Source organism: Poecilia formosa, unplaced genomic scaffold (genome assembly GCF_000485575.1).
Source record: "Poecilia formosa unplaced genomic scaffold, Poecilia_formosa-5.1.2 Scaffold466, whole genome shotgun sequence".
NCBI lineage: Eukaryota > Metazoa > Chordata > Actinopteri > Cyprinodontiformes > Poeciliidae > Poecilia > Poecilia formosa.
The window spans coordinates 11375-32489 of record NW_006800405.1 but is presented as its reverse complement, the minus strand read 5'-3'; the positions used below and the strand labels follow the sequence as shown (position 1 = coordinate 32489).

Sequence of the window (21115 nt, the reverse complement as noted above, 5' to 3'; positions counted from 1 at the left end):
CTGATCTGACCTGATCTGATCTGACCTGATCTGCCCTGATCTGACCTGATCTGATCTGATCTGACCTGATCTGACCTGATCTGATCTGACCTGATCTGATCTGATCTGATCTGACCTGATCTGATCTGACCTGATCTGATCTGATCTGACCTGATCTGACCTGATCTGATCTGACCTGATCTGATCTGATCTGATCTGATCTCTTCTCTCTCTTCTCTTCTCTCTCTTCTCTTCATGCATCCATGAAGCTTCCTGTTAAGTTCCCCTAGTAGCTGGGGTCAAAGTTCAGGTAATATTTGATTTTCAGATGCTAATCAGCTGCTCCTGGTTCTGGAAAAAATATCTTGTTGCCATGGTTACATGTGGCTGTCCTGACTGGAAATGATGCTGCTGCTTGTGAAAGAGTTTAAACTCAGCATCTGAAACCTGATCAACATGTTTGGTGTTTTCATGAAATGTCTCTTTGTCTCAATGTTTTGCCCTCTGAGTGTTTTCTTAATAGTTCAACTTTAATATCAATGTTTCAACTTTGTCTTTTGAATCTAAATAGTCTAATCTCTACTCTTTGTTCAACCAGAAACAAACATCCACCAATAAAAATAATAAAAAAAGTTTTTCCTTCTGTAAGTGAACCTAATATTCCATCATTTAACTTGAAATATTCTACGTTAGCCACTAGATGGCAGCAGAACAACCTGCTCTGAAAGAACTGAGCTGATCCTGGAGACAGTAATGTAGAGCTGTGCATCATCTGGGTTGTCATGGCAACTAATCTTGCAAGCATGTAGACTTTATATAGAAGGGGTCCCAGGTTTGAGCCTTGGGGAACTCCTTGTGATTTCTGCCCGTCCAATAAAAGTCATTAAAGACTGAATTGTTTTAACCACAGAATGAAAACCTGAACTGGACTTTCTCAGCTTGGGAAACGGCTTCACCTTGTTGTTTTGTAGAAACAAAGAACGACCAGAACATTGACAGGAAGGTCCAGAAGAGGTTCGTCAACGACACTGACCTCAAAATCCAATATGGCCGCCTTGCAACATACAACTCAGTGACAGCTGGAGTGAACTCCTGACCTTTGGATCTCGTTAAGGTCTCACCTGGAGTTCGTTCACTTTGGTCCGAATCAGTTGATGAGTTTATAAACTCAGAACCATTTCCAGTGGTTCCTTCCAGGGTGTGAATCATTTTGGATGAAGAGTGACTACTTCATGGAGCTGAGATGCATCCTGGCCGCATGCTGCCACGAGTTCATGGACGTTTCCAGTCGTTTTGTTATTGTCAGCAGAGCGGAGGAGGTCAAGACCTTTCCTCCGGCTGGTGGCTCCTCATGTGGACGACCAGGTGTGAAGAACCTTTGAACCTTTGAGTATGGCTCCTCCCCGGTGTGGATCCTGGTGTGGACGGTCAGGTTGCTGCTGTCCTAGAACCAAAGCCTACAGGTCTCACAGGAAAATCCAGCTCCTTTGCTTCTGCAGCTCCTCTAAATGTCTGGCTGTTTGGTTGATCCTCATGTGGCTCTGCAGGCTGCTGTTAGCCATGAAACCTTTCCCACATGTGGCACACCGGTGTGGCTTCACACCTGTATGGCTCCTCTGGTGCCGTTTCAGCTTGGACGACTCCCTGAAGCGTTTGCCGCAGGTTTCACAGCTGAGCGGTTTCTCATCGGAGTGGATCTTCATGTGAAACCTGAACAGAGTGGAGTAGCTGAAGCTCCTTCCACATATTTTGCAGAGGTAAAGCTTGTCGCTGCGCTCATGATGTTTCAGATGGTACATCTGATAAAATCTTTTATCGCAATGACTGCAGGCTAACGGATTCTCGCTGGTGTGTCGTCTCTGATGGACCTTCAGGTACGACTTGGACTTCAGGACTTTCTTACAGGTGTCACATTGGACTGACGGTTTGTCTCCGCCGGGGAGATTCTCTGAAACCGGTGAGGTTTTGTTCTTATTTTGGCTTCTGTTTTTGAGAAAGTGATCCGGGTTGGGTTAAGTTAGAGCAAAGAGTCTTATAAGGTTTCCTCAGTTAATAAATTAATATTTATAATTATGTTGCCATAAAATTATAAATACTAACTATCTGTTAATTCATGTTTTAAAAATATATTTGTTTACCTTCTGAGGAATATTTGGTATGTGTTTCAGGTTTTATGATTCTGGTGTTGGATCTGTGCCTGTAATGACCATTGCGGCCTGCAGGGGGCAGAATAGATCCAGTGTACGTGGTGCCTGGCCCTGTGAGGAGATGAGGCAGGAGTTCAGGACCTCTGACCCAGATGAACCTCCATGCTGTCCACCTGTTGTCTTTTTCTGCTGAGTCAGCGGATCAAACTGAAACACCTCATAGCTTCAAACTCATCAAACTTCATCTGTCTGTGAAAACATCAAACTCTGCAGCAGTTATCGATTTCACTGTTTAAAATATTAAAGCATCTCCACACCTGTCTGACCAGCAGGATGAAGCTCAAATCACCTCAAACTGAAGGTTAATACATGAATTAATATTAAACCTGTTTGTTCCAAATATCTGGTCCTGATGGAAGTTTAATGTCAGTAAATGAGTTTCAGACATTCTCAGTTTTGAAATTGTTTACGTTTCAGTTGTTCAGTAACCATGACAACGCCTGTGGTGAACATCAGGGCTTCGTGTTTATCTCCTGAGGTTTTGGATCCAGTTTTTCACTGTAACCGACTCTTTTCAGGTCAGATATTATTAGTTTTGTCAACGTTTTCTTCAGCTGCAGCTGCTAAAAATAAACGTGAATGAGAGTTTTTATTTATTATCAGGCAGATAGTGGGGCAGCCCCGCAGGTGGAGAAACGCTCAGCGCCGCTTCCTGTCAGCTGCTGCTTCATTTCACCCAGCGGGGCAGAAAGGGTTAAATGAACCTACTTAAATAAAAGTGAATCTTTAGATTTTATTCTGCATTATTGTGAGGTCATTATGAGTCAGGATCTGGTAAATGAGCCCGGGTCGTGTCTGTCAGAAAAACATGAAGAAAGTTCTAATAATTTCTGAAAAGTTGTTTAAACTTTTGGCTAAATTTCAACATTAGAAACTGTATAAACAGGTCAACACTTTAAACAGAAATGTTAATAATTTTCAGACTTAATAATTTATCGAGATACTGAACATGTTTTAAGACTGAATCGGTTTTCTGTTGTCTGAACATGTCATTATTACAGCTCCATATAAGGAGCTTCCTTCCTGATCAGAACAGGAAACTCCTGGTGACTGACAGGCGGCCGGAGCAGCAGGATGGATGTCTGTCTGCACTCTCTCATTTCTGTCAGGTTTTTCTCTCGTTCAGGAACCAACAGATCATCTGCAGAATAAAAACACAGTTTGAAACAGGCCTGCTTCCATAAGGTGGTTTTTCAGAATAAAAGTCCTTCTTTAGTTCAGAACCAGTGAAAGTGAAACTCAAAGTTTTAAAGTGAGCTGCTGAGATGAACCTGATGATCATTTATCCAATCAGAGCTCAGCTAATTATTCAAATTAGTTTAAAAAGTTTCTATCTAAGGAGACCCAGCAGATCGCATCGAGTCGTTGACCTGCAGCGTTCACTCCTCCATTAGAGAGGAACAAACCAGAACCAGAGCGTTCACAGAGGACAGCAGGAACTCTGAGATGTTTCTGGAAAATAAAGAGCTTCAGACAGAGATAAATGGTTGCTAGGAAACTGCAGGTTCTGATCCACCGGGTTCAGGAAGAACCCGATCATTGTTCATAATAATAATCTGACCAGATCACGAACCTTATTGTTATATGTAGATGTTAACTCTCAGATCATTATAGCATCACATCAAAAATCTGATTTTTTGACAGAATTGTCCAGTTCTGATAAACACTGTCAGTGGAAAGTTGAGTGGAAAGAAAAAGTCTGCTGGAGAAAAGCTGCACTATAAACAGAGATGCCTGCAGCCTGGAGAGGGTTGGGAAGCAAAAACCAACCAGAGAGTTTAGAGGACAAAGCATCCAGAGACAGAACCAGCAGCGGGACAAGAGAGGACATCAGAACCACCTGGACTGAGGACTGACCACGGCTTCCTGTCTTCACGGTGTTTGTTTCTTGACAGTGTTGAAACAAACTCCATTCTGCTCTCAGATTTTCTGTGGAACGTTTCTCCAAATTATCTTCAGAAAATTTGACAACTGGCAGATTTTTCTCAGATTACACCTAAAATGTTCAAAATAATACAACCTAGGAAGCTCAGATACTTAATAGCAATGATGGCTAATATAACACTATTAAATAAAATCAGCCAATCCAGGACCAGCGTTTATTTTCCTCAGTGCTGATTGGCTGAACCCCCCATAGTGGAAGAGTGTGGTATCACTGAAACATTTTCCATTGTGAGTATTAATGCAGATTAAGGTATATTTAGTGTTTGAACTATTAAAAAAGAAGCCAGTTAATATGAATAAAATATCGGTGCCAGATCACCGACATTAATATCACATATCGACAGTTTTTCTGACAGATTTCTCTGAAATCGTCCTGGTGGCTCCAGATGCTGAACCAGTTTCTCTCGTTTCTCCTTCTGTAAAACTTTTACTTGAGTTTCTGGAGTTTCCACTCTGTGTTTTTCTACCTGCTGACAGAAAGTCGTGTAAAACATCTGTATGGAAAGTGGCCTCAGGTTGTGGGTTTCAGTCACACTCCGGCTCCAGAGGCCGGATGTTTACGGCGAGCAGCAGCCAGACGCTGTGATCCCTCAGCCTCACTCTGCCTCCGCTCTGCAGCGGGACACACCGTGACTCACGCTGCTCTCTGACACATTCAGCCTAAAATTATTTCACACGTTTCTGCCTTCAGTTCACACAACGACTGAAGCGTTTAAAGGGAAATTCCCCCTAAAAAGTGTAAAATAAAATCTGTCATGTTTCCTTCAGTGACTCATGTTTGATTGTTTTGGAAGATTTTTGTCATTGTTGTTTCTTTTTTCTCTGAATTTTATCTGATGCAGATGAAAAAACCCACTGAAAATCATTTTTACCTGAAATTTAAAAGTTTTATTTAACTTTATGGAGTTGTGCAGCTCTGCTGGCTGCAGGTTCAAATCCCATCTGTCCCCGTTTTCTCTGGGTTCCTCCAAAAGGTATTTCTGCTTCAATCAATCAAGTTTATTTGTTTTGCCCGTTTAATCAACAACGCAGCTCAAAGTGTTTTACATCATAAAACACAAAAATCAAAGTCATAAACATCTTACAGTCACAGAGAAACCAGAAACAAACATCCTGATGAGGGGCATCAAACCATCAATACTCAGTAAATATACTGATCAATGCTCCATCATTATGTTTCAAAAGCAGCTCTGTCTCAGTGTTTCAGCTGTTTTGCAGTTTTTTTGGAAGTTCGTTCCAGATTTGTGGTGAATAGGAGCTGAAAGTGTGTCTCCAGGCAGAAAGGTTATTATATTTATAAATAAACTCCAGTTAAACAGGACAAACATGAACTTAAGAGTACAAAAAACAAAATGTATGTCAGATTTTTACAGTCATTTTCCCTCTGAGTCTCTAGCAGAGCAGTAAAGATGAATTTATTCTGATGCTGCGTAGAAATCTTTGTGGTCGGTTCTTGTAATTATTGGTTTATTTATTGCTAACCTTTTAGTCCAACCAACACTTTGTGTGTTTTTTAACTTCCGTTGGTTGAAGCAGTGGAATTTAGTGTCCTCTAGTTAAATATTCATTTCCAGTGTGTTTTTGTTTTTATTGTGACTTCCTGTAAAGTCACAATAAAAATAGTAAAATTGCTGTAAAATATTCAGTTAGGTTATAAGTAACCTAACTGAATAAAAAGTCACAGTGTTTGCTGCAGAACTGCTAACAAGTCATGGATTTCCTTGTAAGGAATTTCACAAATCCATCCAGAAATGTTGAAGTCCAAATTCAAGGAAGCCAAAACTACAAGGTAAGTTGAACAGTTGGGTGTAACAGCTGAGTCCTCCTGCCTCCTCATCAGATTTCTGAAGCTTTCATTCGTCCTCCAAGTGCTTCAGACAAACAAACTTTCCCAGAAACTCAGATCTAACCCGGCACTTCCAGGACGTTCTCCACCCAACGCCTGGCCTGATCAACAGTCTGTTCATTCTGACTGCTTCAGACATGAATTCATGAATTTACTGTGCTGATGTGACATCTTGTTGTTTGGCTCGCAGTAGCATCGTGTTTTCTGCTAACGTGTTTCTAGCTGTGTGCTAGCTGTTAGCTCCTTGAGGACAGAACTGTACAGCATGTATTTAATAGCATATTTAATGTTAGCGTTGTATGCTAGCTGTTAGCTTCAGAGGCAGGTATTGAATAGCATATTTACATAAATAGTTTGGCTTTGCTTTTGTTGTTTTTGTGTTTGAGATAAAAAAAATCCAAATGCTCTCAGTGACAGTGCTCCATCGATAATCTGCTAATAAGCTTCAGAAATGGTGGAGTGGCGCGATGTGGATGGGGGCGGGGCTTCATGTGCCTTATTTGCATTTAAAGAGACAGAACCAAAGCGAGATGCTCTCAGAACCGAGGTCCAAGAGGATCATGTGGATCTATGATAGCCAGGAACTCAGACCAAAACATGTCAGACCAGATTTATATCAGCCACAACTGAATGATTTTAATGTGAAATGGAAAAATTCAAAGCATAACATTTCCACTTTAATGCTGAAGTAAATAGTCTTAGCAACATGAACTTGTGAATTTTTGACCAACATGTTTGGTTGTCTTGATTTAGTTTCTTTTCACCAGGAAGTTTCAGTTTTTCTTCTGTTAGCAGAAACAAACCGCCGTTCGATCAGAACGAAGCTCCATGTGTGAAGCAGCGCAGTGGAAACGAGCTGCGGTCGACGGTGGTCTGCTGACTGAAACACTTTCAGTTTCCACGCCGCGTGGGGAGGCGACCAACCGACGCGCAGGAAAACCCTGCAGGCGTGGGCGGGGGGCATCATGGAGTCCCAGAGGAGCTGCGCCGTCACGGGGAGTTCAGGCCTGCAGCTCTACCTCCAAACCGAAAACACCTTGCAAAACCCAGAAGGTTGATCCGGGTGTTTGGACCGGTACCAGCTGCTGGGTTATTTATAGAACCAGATAATACAACACCTGCAGCGCTTAATGTGGTTCTGATTTGATCCAGGATGAAGATACTGACCTGGTTCTGAGCAGCAGAGTAAACCGGGTCGGGTCAGAAGAACCGAGTTCTCTAGGAACAGAGTTCATTCAGTTCAGAAGCTTCAAATAAACCTGGATGTGCTGAACATCTGGAGCTTCTGCAGAAAGAAGGTCGATGATGATGATGATGATGATGATGAAGAGACGTTCCTCCTCGTCAGCACCACTAAGTTTAAAACATCATCATCACCATCATCATGTTTGTAATTGGTATCTAAACAGAGACCTAGTAAACCGGTTAGCGGTTTACTAGGTTTGGTTCAGTGACCTGCCAGCAGCAGGTTCTGAATCGAGGATCCACCTCTGCTTCCAGGGTCAAAAGGTCATCAGAGGTTTTATTAAGCAGGAGGAAAAGATGAGTTTGGTCTCAACAGGTAATATTGTCACCAGACAGGCTGCTGAGGATCTGATTGGTCAGATTCAACCAGACGCTCACAACAGATCAGAGATTATTTATGGGACATTTCAGGCTGTGACGGTAAAAACTGACTCTTTAGAACAGGGGTGTCCAAAGTCGGTCCTGGAGGCCCAAAGTCGGTCCTGGAGGCCCAAAGTCGGTCCTGGAGGCATCCTGCATGTTTTAGTTCCCTCCCTGCTGGTAGAAACAACCTCCTCAGCAGGTCAGTGTTCCTCTCAGGCCTCTAATGAGCCGTCATTTGATGCAGGTGTGTTAAACCAGGGAGAGACTAAAACATGTAGGATGCCGGGCCTCCAGGACCCAGTTTGGAGACCACTGATTTAGAAGAATGTGCTCTGAGGTGTGTGTGTGTGTGTGTGTGTGTGTGTGTTAGTCCATTTCAGACCTGGTTAAATGTTCAGCTGGGAGCAGCAGTGAATGCTTAACAGACCGGAGAATAAAACATTACTGTTGTCAAGGAGATGAGAAAAACTGAAAACAGACCGAATGACCTCTGACCTTTAATTCATTTTATGGGTATTCTGTGGAAGAATTAATGCAAAATCATAGATCCACATGATCCTCTTGGACCTCGGTTCTGAGAGCAACTTGCTTTGGTTCTGTCTCTTTAAATGCAGATAAGGCACATGAAGCCCAAAATGTGATGATACATAATGTCTATATCTATTTACATATAGCTATGAGCATATGTATATCTATAGAAATATATACGTGTAGATATAACTGAATGTCATCAGCATAGAAGGTAACGTACACCTACTGTTTGAACAATTCAGATCAAATCTCTTCATAGGATATTTTATTACACAGGTAACATTAAAAAATAAGACATCAGGATGTAAAGCAGCAGCACCTGAACGCGTCACTACAAACATGAAAAGATGAAATTAATTTTTCCTCTCTGTGTTTAATGAGCAGGTTGTTGGTCTTCAGGCTGATGCTACATGTGCAGAAGGCAGCGCTCTGGTGGCTGTGAGGCTCATTTGGCTCATTTCAGTTAATTACAGTGGGAATACATGTGGTTAAAACTATTTTCTGTCTAGAAAATATTATTGAACTAAAATATTTAACCTTAAAAACACAAAGTTTTAAGCCCAGAAAGATCTTTAACAGTCGACTAGATGGAAAGAAGTTTTTTAGATCTGGAGGAGAAACGAGTCAGAAAACGAATCATGAGAGAAAGAGTCATCCAAACTCGGTAATATCTGTCTAATTGAAGACAGATGATTGGACTTTTCCCTTCAGGCGACGCCTGAAGGGAAAAGTCCAAAGAGAAGAAGAAGAAGGACGTTCTGTCAGTTTGAAATATGAGACGTAACAAACAGACTGAAGCAGTTCAGAGTTTGGTGTAGTTAAAGTAACAGCACAGTGTGAAACTACTGAACCGTCGGATGATTTCCTGCACAACTGGAGGATCAATGATTATCCATCAGGAACGCTGCGGCGCTGTTTGAGGCGCTCAGGAAAAGAGAAAAGCAGCAGGAGGTCCTGGACCGTCCAGGTTCATGGAGTTTTAAATAACACTCACATGCTGCTGAGGTTCAGGTCAAAGGTCATCAGGAGCCGAAAACGAGTGGAGATGGATTTTGTTGTGATGAAATCAGATTTTACAGCTGTTTGGTTTGTCTGATCCGTAAACTGGTTAATAATTAGAGGCTGAAACCTTCAGATGTTCTCAGTCATAAAACCACCAGTTTGTTTACAGATGTTTATGTTTAAATCTGGACAGATTTGATTAATAAATGTTTACAACCTGATGCTGCTGCTTTCATGAACAAGGATCATCTGATGAAGAAACTGTAAATTCACTGAATAAAACAGATTTCAACCGACAGACTGGAACTTATTTCAATAAACTGTTTAATGGCTCCATAAAGAACCTGGTTCTGGTTCTGGTTCTGGATCAGCAGAAACCTGGAAGACATTCAGGAGCCGACAGGAAGAGGAAAGTCGTGAGTCATGGCTGACGGATCCGGACCAGCAGAACCAGCTGGAGACCCGGACCGTGACTCAGTGGACCGGACCGAGGTTCTGGCCCGAGGTTCTGACTCAGAGTGTGTAACCCGCCCGCCCGCCACCGCTTCCTGTTTTACTGCTTTTGGCAGGAGGAAGGAAGAAGCTGCGGTTCTGCCAGAGTCCAGATTTAGGAGGAAATTCAGCCCATACAAACCGGACCGTTTTGGTTCTGATGGGTTCTGGTGAGATAAATAATGCTGAAGCTTTTATTTTGAAAGAAAATGACTCGGGTCTGTCAGTAAAGCAGTTAAAGGGTTAATTTCTCCCTGAATGATGGAAACTGTTTCATTCCTGGAGTTTATCTCTGGGTTTCGGACCAGGAACCCAGAACCGGCCTGGTTCTGTGACTCCCGGATCCGGACCCTAATCGGACCGGAGCTGAACTTTCACCCAGTTTTCCCTCTGACTTCACTGGGAACAGAACCAGAACCGACCGGGCCTCTGCTTCCAGGTCAGACGGTCCTGGATGACACAATGACAGGAACCGGGCCAACTGGACCTCAGAGGAACCGTCTGATTGGACCGCGGATCGACCCGGAACATAGGAGGAATAAATTCCAGGAAAGTGGCTCAGCGGATCGGATTCATTCCTGAGTTCATCCCTCAGGAATGACATCAGAAATTCTCCTCCAGTGAATCCGACCCGGTTCACAGGAAACGGGTCAAAACAAAACAGAACCTCTGGTCCAAACAAAGCAGGGCTTTTATTTTGACATGTTTGATTTCAATAAAATATAAAAATAAAATCATTTCACAACAGAAGGAGGTCAAATTAAACACAGCTAGGTTAAATTAGAGTAAATAAATAAAAGTTCTGACCCGGCGGTTCTGATAGAACCCGGTTCTGTCCTGCAGTCATTTTGACTCTCTAAGCTCCGCCTCCGTTTCCAACATGAAAACTAGCTAAAAGCCGTTTAGCGGTTAATGTAGCGTCCGGAGCCGCTCCAGGCGCCGCTGCAGCTCCCTGCTCCTCTTCGTCAGCTCGTCCTTCTTCTTCAGCAGCCTGCGCTCATCCGCCCGCGCCTCCTGGATGAACGCCGTCGCCCCCTGCAGGATGGCCACCTTGGCCGCCTTGGGGTTGGCGGCCAGCGCCGGGATCTGCTCCCTGAGCGCCAGCAGGCTGAGCCGCAGCTCGCTGCGCCGCTGCCGCTCCAGCACGTTGTGAGTCCTGCGTCGGTCCTCGTCCTCGTCGTCCGACCGCGGGCTCCAGCAGCGCCGGCCGCCGCACCGCTGCTTCGCCGCCGTTGCCAACGGCGACATCGCCGGGCTCTCTGTCAGCTTGGGCCGTTTCCCAGCAGGCTGTGGGGCGGCGTAGTTGTGCTGCTGGATGTTGATGAGGGAGCGTTTGAGGACCAGAGGGGACCGATGGGACGTCCTCCGTCTGTCCACCGTCACCACGTCAATCTCTTCTTCCTCACCATCCTCCTCTTCCTCCTCTGTGGAGACAGAACCAACATGGATGAAGCAGAACTTCATCAGACCAGAAGGAAAGACTCCAGAAAATGTTCATGCGGTGACCAGACAGGACTCAAATTTATATAAATATTTATGTAAAAAATTTATATATTTTTTTAGATTTTTTAAATTTGACTTAGAAATTTTATTTTTAAGTGGATGAATGTATTGTTTATTGGGTTTACATTTATGTCTTGATGGAACAAAGTGACTCTGAAAGCCTTTCTCTGACCTGAACTCTGGGGTCACGGCCCCCCGGGGCCCCCTCTGGGGTCACGGCCCCCCGGGGCCCCCTCTGGGGTCACGGCCCCCTGGAGCCCCCTCTGGGGTCGCCACTGTGTCAGAACCAAACGTCTCCTGATTCTCACCTGATTCGCTGCTGCTGCTGAGCGGCGGCGTCTCCAGACTCAACTCTGACCCGACCTCCATCGCCACTCTATTGTTGTGGGCCTGGTTCAGGTCCTGGTTCTGGTTCTGTTCCTGGTTCTGGCCCGTCGGTGTGAAGGGGAGCACCTCAGAGGGGTCGATGCACGCCACCGCCACACTCTGCAGGTCCTGCAGGTATCCGGTCTCTTCCCGTGCATCAGAACCAGCCGCCAGCCCGCTGGTGCCGGTCGGGTTCTGCCGGGCCCGGAGGCACTCCAGCCGCTCGGACACGGCCCGCTCCAGCTTGGCGGCTGCGGCGAAGCTGCTGCTCCACATGCAGTCCTGGATGATGAAGGACTGCAGCGCGGCAGAGGGGCGGAGCTCCTCGTCCAGCAGGTCCGACAGCGCCTCCAGGTGGTCTGCGGCGGACAGCGGCGGGTCCGAACGGGGTGGGGTCCGGCTGGGGGACATCGGGGGGGTCGGCAGGAGCTCAAACTTCTTCCAGATGTCCTCGCCGGGACCGGGCTGGAGCTGGCTGGGGAAGACGTCTTCATCGTCTCCACCCAGGAAGAAACATGGCTGCATGGAGTCGAAGTCGTAGAGCGCTGGGGGCGTGGCCAACATGACCGCCATCATGGCCGCCTGCACAGGAAGCAGAGTTAAGATTTCAACAAGGAATAAAATGATCCGGTGGGGTCCAAACTGCTGGCTCCATCAGAACCAGGATCTGTTTCTACCATCAGAACCTTAAAGTGATGCATTCACTGACTGCAAAAGAATAGGAATAATCAGCTAAGCAGCTGCAGCCAATCAGATACAGATTTTATTAAAAATCTCCTTTAAGACAAAAATTATCAAAATAAATCCAAAATGTTAACAATCATATCTGCTTATTTTGCATTTATTTGAACAAATTTAAAAGAAAAAAATAAACATTTGTATTCTTTTTTCTCTAGGAAATGTCAGAAAATGAATCTAGTTTAATAAAAGTCAACCTAACATGTTTACATGTTTATAATCTTTGGTTCTGATGGGTTCTGTTGTCTCAGCTACTTACACATATCAATGCAGTCTGAATCATCATATTTACATAAAACCATAGAAGAAGAAGTTCATCAGCTGATCAGACTCTGGTTTAATATCAGGTTTAATTTAAAATCTTAGACATTATTTAACATAAAGACAATAAAACTCTGTTCTATTATAAATCTGGAGGTAAAAAGTGACTTTAATCAAACAGCTGAGATGTTCTGGTCCAAATGTTTCAGTTTATTTAGAGTCAAACAGAAACATTATGGATTAAATATAAGATTTATGAATATTTAATAAGGAGCTGATGAACTCACCTCTGAACAGAAATATTCAAAGTTTCTGGAGAAGAAAGTTAAAATCTTCAGAGGAAAGTTTGCTGAGCAGAACCTGATCGATGGATCCGATCAATAACTGGATTATTACTGTTATTATCGTTGTTGTTGTCGCTGAGCTGGTGGTTTCCTCCGCTCTGTCTGAATCACCGCATCCAGCCGAACTTCACGCATTTATACCCTCCGACTTCTTTTCTTTCCGCTGACGTCACGACGTTCCCGCCACTCATCTTCTACGTAACAGCCTAAAAAGCTCCTCTTTCTGCTCTCTGACCCGCCTCGAAGCATCAGTACCGGTGGTTCCGACAGAGCAGCGGGGCTCCGGTACCGGTTCCGGGTCTAGCCGGGTCGGAGGACCGTTTTAAAGTGGGAACTAGTTTATTCTGCGGATGTGCGGTGTAACGGTTCGGGTGGTCCAGACTGACTGTAAGTGATGCAAGGGGAGAAAGTTCCGGGAAATCCGAGATGATCCAGTGATGATGTCATCAAAACAAAGAAGGAAAACAAGGAGAAATAAATTATTTATTTATTACTGAGAATAACCTGAAAAATGATTTAAAAAATAGATGAACTTATAGAGCTTATGAACATAAAATAAAAAACATAAAAACACCAAATAAATATTTTTATTATAAAAAATTAAAAATATTTTAAATAATAAATGATCACAAATCACTAATAACTAATAGTCCTGAAATCATAAAATATTTAAAGCTCACCTATAATTTTAGGTTCTCAAAATAAATATTCAAAAACAAATATAAAAATAAAAATGATTTAAATTTAATTTACTTTGATTCAGAGCCAGTTATAAAATGAATCATATTTGATTTTAAATATGAATAAAACATTAACACATTGAAGAAAAGATGCAATAGTGAATCAATAAAATGACATAAACTATTTTAAATATGATTTAAACTAAAACATCAACTCTGGATTCTGTCTAAATATCAACAAGTTATGAAAACTTCATGAAAGCGCTCATAACTAATACATTTTTAGAAAATGAGTAAAAACCCAAATTTCTTGGCAAAAAAGAGAAAAAAAAGTATCAGCACCAACAGTTTCTATGTTATATAATTATAGAATTGCAGCTTTGGCCCTAAAAACAAAAAAACTGTTTTTATGTAAATCTGCTGAACCTGGAGCTGCTGCTCTGCTGCCCTCTGCTGGCGAAAATCACAAACTGCGTTCATCTTACTGTAGTTTTTCTCTTCATTTACCCGAAAACTATTTAATACAATAAAATTAAACCCTTTATTTGCGCTAATGTTGCACGGAGAACAGTTTCAACACAATAAACCAGAAAAATGAAACTTTAAATAAACTGTTGCACTAAAATCATTTAAGTATACATTTAAAAAAAAGTTTAAATGTATCAGTAAATGGTAAATGTAGATAACACATTGTGTGAGTGAGGAGCGCAGTTAGAGCAGCAGAGATGATGATGATTATTATTCTACAGTGTTTATGTTCTCATTGTCTCTGCTGCTGCTGCACTGCGCCCCCTGGTGGCCACTCCTCCTCATTACTCCCACAGACTCGCCTCGTTCAGTGAGTCACTGTTGTGGATGTGAGACAATCAAGGGTCATCATATGATCATCTTATGATTCAGGATGGAGAAAAATATCAGACACACGGTTTTCTGTAATTTCTGATGAAACAAAGCAGATTCAGCTCTAATCCTTTATTTTAGTGATAAATCTGGACACAATGTTTTCTAACTTCTTATTATGGGAATTTATTGGAAACATTTGGGTCAAACCAAAATGTTTTTTTTGTGTGTGAAATATTAAATGTAATTTGTTTTGAACTGGAAACATTAATAATGTAAATATTATGACCAGTACATATTTATTTATAAATAATGATTCACTAATATTTCCTTGTTAACCCTGCAGAGGTTCTGGTTCTGTTTGGATGAGCTGAAGGTTCTGTGCTGGTACCAAACCCGACATCCAGCAGCTTTAACTTTGACACATTTTCCCAGATCTGAAGCTAAACTTCCTGAAATATGACGATAAAACATGAAGAGAAAATATGACCTGTAGAATAACAAGTTGGATCAATCAGAACCTTTTCTGCTTCTCGGTTCCTGTTGATGAAACAAACACGGACTCATCAGAACCTCCACCAGAACATCACCCTGTTTATACACACGTCAAACCACAAGTTTACATACACCCAACAAAAAGACCCAAATCATTTTGAATCACTAAAATGATTTCTGTTTGCTAAATGCCTGAATTATGAGAGAAAGAACGTTTCGTAAAGAATGATTACTGTCTCTTTAAATAACGAGGACAGCCCAGATGATGATGTCATGGATTTGGAAACTGACAGGTTAACTGAGTCACAGCTGTGGATGTATTTAAGGCCAAACCTTAAACAAGCTGCTTTCTGCTTTGAGACGATGGGAAAGTTAAAGGAAATCAAGATTTTGGTCTTTAGCTCCAAAACGTGCAGGAAGCCAAAGAGTTGGTGGAGTTTGTGGCTGAAGCTGGTAAAGCAGCATCATGATCCACAGCCAGACTGTCCGACCCGGACTGAAAGGCCGCTCAGCGAGGAGGAAGCCATCACTCCAAAAGAAACATCAAAAACCAGATTGCAGTTTGAAGATGAACAAAGATCTTCATTTTCAGATTCATGTCCTGCAGTCTGATGAAACTGAACTGTTTGGACTTAATGACCATCATTACATGGAGTAAAAACGAGGACATCAGCCTAACTGTGAAGAATAGTGGTGGCAGCATCATGCTGGGGGACTGATTTACTGCAGGAGGAACTTCATAAACTAGATGGACTCATGAGGAAAGAACTTCATGTAGAAATACTGAAGGAACATCTAAAGACAGGCTGGACGTCCAAACGGAAAATATCCCTCAGCTCACAGCCGCGGTACCGGTACCGGTACCGCAGGACAGCAGAGTTCAGGTCCGGACAGTCTGTCCCAACCCGAGAAGCTGAGGGTAAACCTGAAGGCGTGTCAGAGTGAGACCGGCTGCAAACTGGACTCGGTTCCACCGGGTCAGTCAGGACCGGACCAGAACTGCACCAAACCAAACCCAAAAGGTTGAAAGTTCTCCAGCTTTATTTATGGATCTCTAGATATTTATATTCCATCCCTCCTTAAAACAGAGACAGAAAAATGAGTTTCAGAAAATATTTAATAACTTATTCATAAAACATCTAAACAACTGATTGACGACATCCACAGATCAGAACCTTTTAAATCACAACTGAATTTACAGAGACCTTTTAAATTGTCAATATTATTTTATTTTCCAAACAGTATCAAATTATTATTGAAAATAACTAATAAAATCCAATCCAGTTAAAGATTTAAGAAATAAAAATCATTGACATGGAAACGGTCAAAGATTCTTCATGACTGTTTGACCAACAGGTCAGAAACAAACTACTGCAAACAAAGAGCTGCAGACTAAAACTACAAACCAGCAGTCATAACAGAAACATAAAAACAACCAAATCTAAATAATCTAAAAACAGAAAATAAAGCCATGAGGAGCAGAGGGTCAAGTTCACCACAGGTCAGAAGAACTGAAACATTCTGACTCGTTTGTTCATCGTGAAAAACAAACCCTGAAACATCCACTGCTTAACTTCTAAAGACCTTTGACCTTTGTGATGTCACTTGTGTTTGAATAAAGAGAAACTCTGAAAATATTCTGTAACAACTGATCCAGCAGAACAATCTGAGGTTTAGGATGAACCAAGTAAATATTCAGGAACTTCTCCATGTTTGCTGTGAATGCTTCATTTACGCTCCGCCGTCAGAGAATTATCACAAATATCATGAGTTGTATTTCTGCACAGTTTCATTAGAGTTTACATTTTATGCCACGTTTCACATACATGAAGCTTCTCATGCATCTTAGTGGAGCTTTATTTATTCTCAGTTGTGGAGTTTTATGGACCTTTCTGTCTGTCCTTGGTTTAACAACACAGTTCAGACGAACAGGAATATGAGTGAATGGCTGAGTTAGCTCTGATATGAGGATTGGACTTCAGTATTGAGTCCCTCATTCTGCTGCTTTGAGGGACCAACATGTGGCTGAGGGAAAGGTTTTCCCACAAACGTCACATGAGTGGAGTTTCTCAGCTGAGTCTGTAAACCAGAGCATGAGATGAACCTTTTCTCACAGGCTTCACATTAGCAGGACTTCTCAGCACCGTGGCTTCTCATGTGGACCAGCAGAGCTTTCCCAGTCAAACATCTTTTCCCACACACTTCACATGGGTGGGACGTCTCATCGCTGTGGTCTCTTATGTGCGTCAGTAGAGAAGATTCCCGATAGAACCGTTCCCCGCATGTTTCACAGGAGTGGAGCTTGTCTAGGCTGTGCTCCGTCATGTGGCTGCTCAGGGCCTCTGCAGAACTAAACTCGTTCCCGCAGGTTTCACATGAGTGCAGCTTCACAACGTGGGTTCTCATGTGCGTCACTAGAGATTTTACATAATAATACCTTTTCCCACATGTCGTACAAAAAATGACATTTTCTTTCTTTCTGACTTTCTTTTGAGATTTGTGGGCCGACTTTGCTGGAAGACGTTTTTGTGTTTTTGTTCCCTGAAGTTTTTGTTCCAGATCCTCTTTGATCTGATGAGGATCTGATTTAAAACCTGAGTTAAAACTGTCCTGATCAGAACCAGGGAGGTTCTGATCCATGTCTGGTTCCAGCTCACACTCTTCATCTGACAGAGGTTTCATGAAGGCGTCACAGTCCGGTGGCAGCTGCTGGCCGCTGCAGATCTCCACCTCCTGCAGCTGCGGTTCTTCAGGCCCGCTCTCCTGATGTGGCGGTTCTGGTTCTGGTTCCCTCTGGTTTGGCTCCAGACCCTCCAGATCCTCGTTCATCAGTGGACCTTCTTGGTTTTCCTGGTCCTCTTCAGACGGGAAATGTTCTGCATCAGAGAGTTCGTCTTCAACTGGTTCTGGTTCCTCCTGGTTCAGAACCTCCTCCGTCCTGCAGACGTGCTGCTTTGGGACGTCTGGAAGGACAAACAGGAACAAACCCATCAGCTGTGTTCCTGGAAACACCAGCAGGTTCAGTTTCTTTGTGTTTTATATCAGCTGCTTCGACCTGAGAACAAAGTTTATTTAATATTTTGCAGCGTTTCTGTTGGAGGGGAAAGACGAGGACGTTACAGCTCCAGAGAGCTGATTGGTCAGACCTGTGACCACCTTGATCTGATTGGCTGAGTTTTGGTAAGAGCCTCACAATTCAATTCACTTTTGACTCGTTGGGATTAAACTGGATTAGATTTGGACTGAACATTCTCTGAATGTCTGCTGCTTCTCGTTCTTTCAGGTTTTGTTCTCTGCCTGGTAACTTCATGTTCCAGTTCTTTAGGGGAAACTCCTTTTAATTCATCTCATTTTATCTTTTCATTATCAGACAGGAGAAAAAAAGCCTCAGATTATTTTCCTCCACATTCCCTCATATTTGTTGTTTAAGATCATTTTTAGTGACCTGCTGTTCATTAAGCCTTTCATGATCCAGTTTGCTGAACATTTTATGCAGATCTTCTGCTGCGTGTTTTGTACAGTCGACTGTTTGATCCAGTTTTAGGTCAAATTACTGTAACTAACTGAGATTATGTTTCGTTGACCTTTCAAAATGTCAATTCTTAAATATTTCTGTATTCCACGTCTCCTGGCTTCTGGTCTCGTTCCACAGGTGAAAAGCAACTTGTGGCCATTCAGGGTTTTGTCTGCATTAATAAAATCTTTAAAAAAATCATAAATAGTCTTTACTTTTGAAGAGTTCACACAAAGATGAACAAACTATTAACAAACTGCCTCATTTATGGATGCAGTGCAGGATCAGCAGGCAGTAAATTAAATATACTCTAAGTACATTTATTTGAGCATTCACTAACATTTACAAACAGAAAAGAGTAGTTAATTCATGAGTTATTAAGCATTAATAAACACCGAGTACATTGGTATTAGGAGTAATTAGTCAATATGGGTAAAGCATTAATTACTCTGTTAATTTATAGCTTATTAAGCAAGAATCATTGAATAACAATGTTTTCAACATTAATTACATATTTATTAATGGCTAAATGAGGCTACATAAAGCATGGTGATCATAAAGTGCTACCAAAACCTTTAGTTCGAATCCAGACTTAACTTCCTGGTTTACTGAAAACGGTTCCGGATCACTTCGTCCTATTTGGACCCAGCCTGCTTCCATGTCACATCAATGGACCGAACCGGCAGCTAGAGCAGCTCATTACATCAAGTTTCACTTCAATAGGATCATTTATGAGATTTGGTCAGATCCATACCGGTTCTGGTGAGAAGAACATGGGGAAGCCAGCAGATACCCAGCAGTCTGGTCTCCTCTTGGAACCCGATCACCACTCTTCCAAACTCTGGTTCCTCCTGGTTCGGTCTAATCTCTGGAGGTTCTGGTTCCTCCTGGTTCGGTCTAATCTCTGGAGGTTCTGGTTCCTCCTGGTTCGGTCTAATCTCTGGAGGTTCTGGTTCCTCTTGGTTCTGTCTAATCGCTGGTTCCTCCTGGTCTAGACTGGAGCTCCTCTGCTGGTTCTGGAGCTCTGGGTCGGTCAGAACCTCCTTGTTGTCGACATGCAGCTTTGGCTGATCTGTAGCAACAAAGAGACACAGGAGCTGATTACCATGACGACCGTCTCCAGGACTGGTGTTGGTTCTGACCCAGACAGCCTGGTCCGGTCCTCTGGATACTTCCTGAGCATCCAGAGGATCCAGGATTCCAGCAAGAAATGTTTCATTGTTAATGGTGAAACATTCATGAAGCTTCAGGTTCCAATGACTTATGTTTGGATCTGTAGTCTACTGGTTGCCATGGTAACACTCTGTAACTTTGGTGCTAGCTTAAAGTAGGTTGGGAGTCAATGGGACCAAAATGAGACAGAAGAACAAAAGGAGAAATGCTTTTTAAAAGTAAAATAATAAAAACGGTCCTGGCCAAGTTTCATAGAATCAGCCGTTAATCCGTAGATCTGAGAATCCATCAAGCAGTAAAGCAGGATTATCCCATTTTGGGCAGCAAAGGGTTAATTAAAGGCCCACAGCATCACCATCCGTGATTCTCTGAAGATACTTGGAAGATATGAGCTGCAACAACATTTAATTTAGCTTTGAGAAAAATTTATTATTCACAAAATTAATTAGATTCTGAATAACAACTGATGATTAAGATGTAACTTTTCACAGGCCGATAACCATCTTAGACATCAAACTCTGTGTTTTCTTTGTCCGGAGTGAAGAATAACTGTCCAGGTTAGAAGTGTTTAAGTTTAGCAGTTTTCAAACTGGGTCTCTTTAAAGGTTGGTTCATGTAAAAACCTAAACAAACACAAAACTACGAATCTTTAACTGTTTAAATATCACGAACTGAATGTAGAAAGGCCGACAGTTACCATAACAAAGGCAAAGCAGAAGAAGAAAAGAACATGTATTAATTTTCGGAGCCTAGCGTTGCTTCCTACCGATTCTGGTGAGTTTTATCTGAGGTTTCCAGCAGGTTTCCAGCAGTTTAATGTCCTCCTCGGAGCGGACGATGGTTTTTTCTACCTGAATGAAGATTTCTTCCGCAGCAGCAGTTAGTCTCTCTCTGATAAAATCTCTCAGCTGCTGAACGGAAGACATTGTTACTGAGATATTCAGCTGAAACACGAAGACAACCGTTTTCTAACTGAATCCACTGGAGATGCTGATGGAGTCGCTTTACTTCTGCTGAGTGTCACAGAGACACAACGCAGCAGATTTACCGCCACCTGCTGGACTGGAGAGGAACAGCAGCCTGGCAGCAAAAACCTCATAAAAACCTGAACAGAAACTTTACATTCTCTCAACCAGACCAGAACTTTTCCAACCTCCGATTAAAGCTGCAGCATGTAACTTTTATAAAATAAAATTGTTTCTTACATTTTTATTAAATCAAATAAACTGAAATTCTGGGGGACCTTATAACATTCAAAACTTTACAATTCATGTTTAAAGTAAGAAACCGTCAACTTCTACACAATAAACAAAAAATGTTTTGTGACATAGGGGGGTTTTAATTTAAAAGGAGAAGGACATTTTAAAAAACAATGTATGAGAACAACCAAAAAGAGTTTTTGTTTATCCATGTGTGGAGTAGATTTATGGAATGGATTGAATGATGAGTTCAAAAAAGTTCAAATATAAACCAGTTTAAAAAAGTGATTAAGAAGGAGCTTATTGGGAAATATGTTCCAAAGTCCATAAATGCTATTGATATAATTTAAATATAAAAAAAAAAAAAAAAATTCCCCTCTCACCCTCCGTGGG

At 42.3% G+C, this 21115-nt stretch overlaps 2 protein-coding genes and 1 long non-coding RNA gene across 3 annotated transcripts; 1 reads left to right on the top strand and 2 right to left on the bottom strand.

The window, feature by feature from the left end:
• Positions 1 to 151: 151 nt before the first annotated feature.
• LOC103156128 (uncharacterized) lies at positions 152 to 3926 on the top strand. The gene is made up of 2 exons (XR_001659608.1): positions 152 to 1736; positions 1810 to 3926. It is a non-coding gene; the product is annotated as an uncharacterized LOC103156128 (long non-coding RNA).
• Positions 3927 to 9346: 5420 nt separating this feature from the next.
• On the bottom strand, positions 9347 to 13189 carry LOC103156129 (transcriptional regulator Myc-B-like). Its single transcript, XM_007578064.2, has 3 exons — positions 12765 to 13189; positions 11421 to 12060; positions 9347 to 11033 (listed from the first exon to the last, which is right to left on the bottom strand). Exons 2-3 carry the CDS (start codon positions 12052 to 12054, stop codon positions 10519 to 10521), a joined length of 1149 nt encoding a protein of 382 aa, XP_007578126.1. The 5' UTR covers positions 12055 to 12060; positions 12765 to 13189; the 3' UTR covers positions 9347 to 10518.
• A 2746-nt stretch (positions 13190 to 15935) lies between these two features.
• Positions 15936 to 20575, bottom strand: LOC103156130 (zinc finger and SCAN domain-containing protein 2-like). Its single transcript, XM_007578066.2, has 3 exons — positions 20290 to 20575; positions 19105 to 19422; positions 15936 to 17799 (listed from the first exon to the last, which is right to left on the bottom strand). Exons 1-3 carry the CDS (start codon positions 20447 to 20449, stop codon positions 16961 to 16963), a joined length of 1317 nt encoding a protein of 438 aa, XP_007578128.1. The 5' UTR covers positions 20450 to 20575; the 3' UTR covers positions 15936 to 16960.
• Positions 20576 to 21115: the final 540 nt, after the last annotated feature.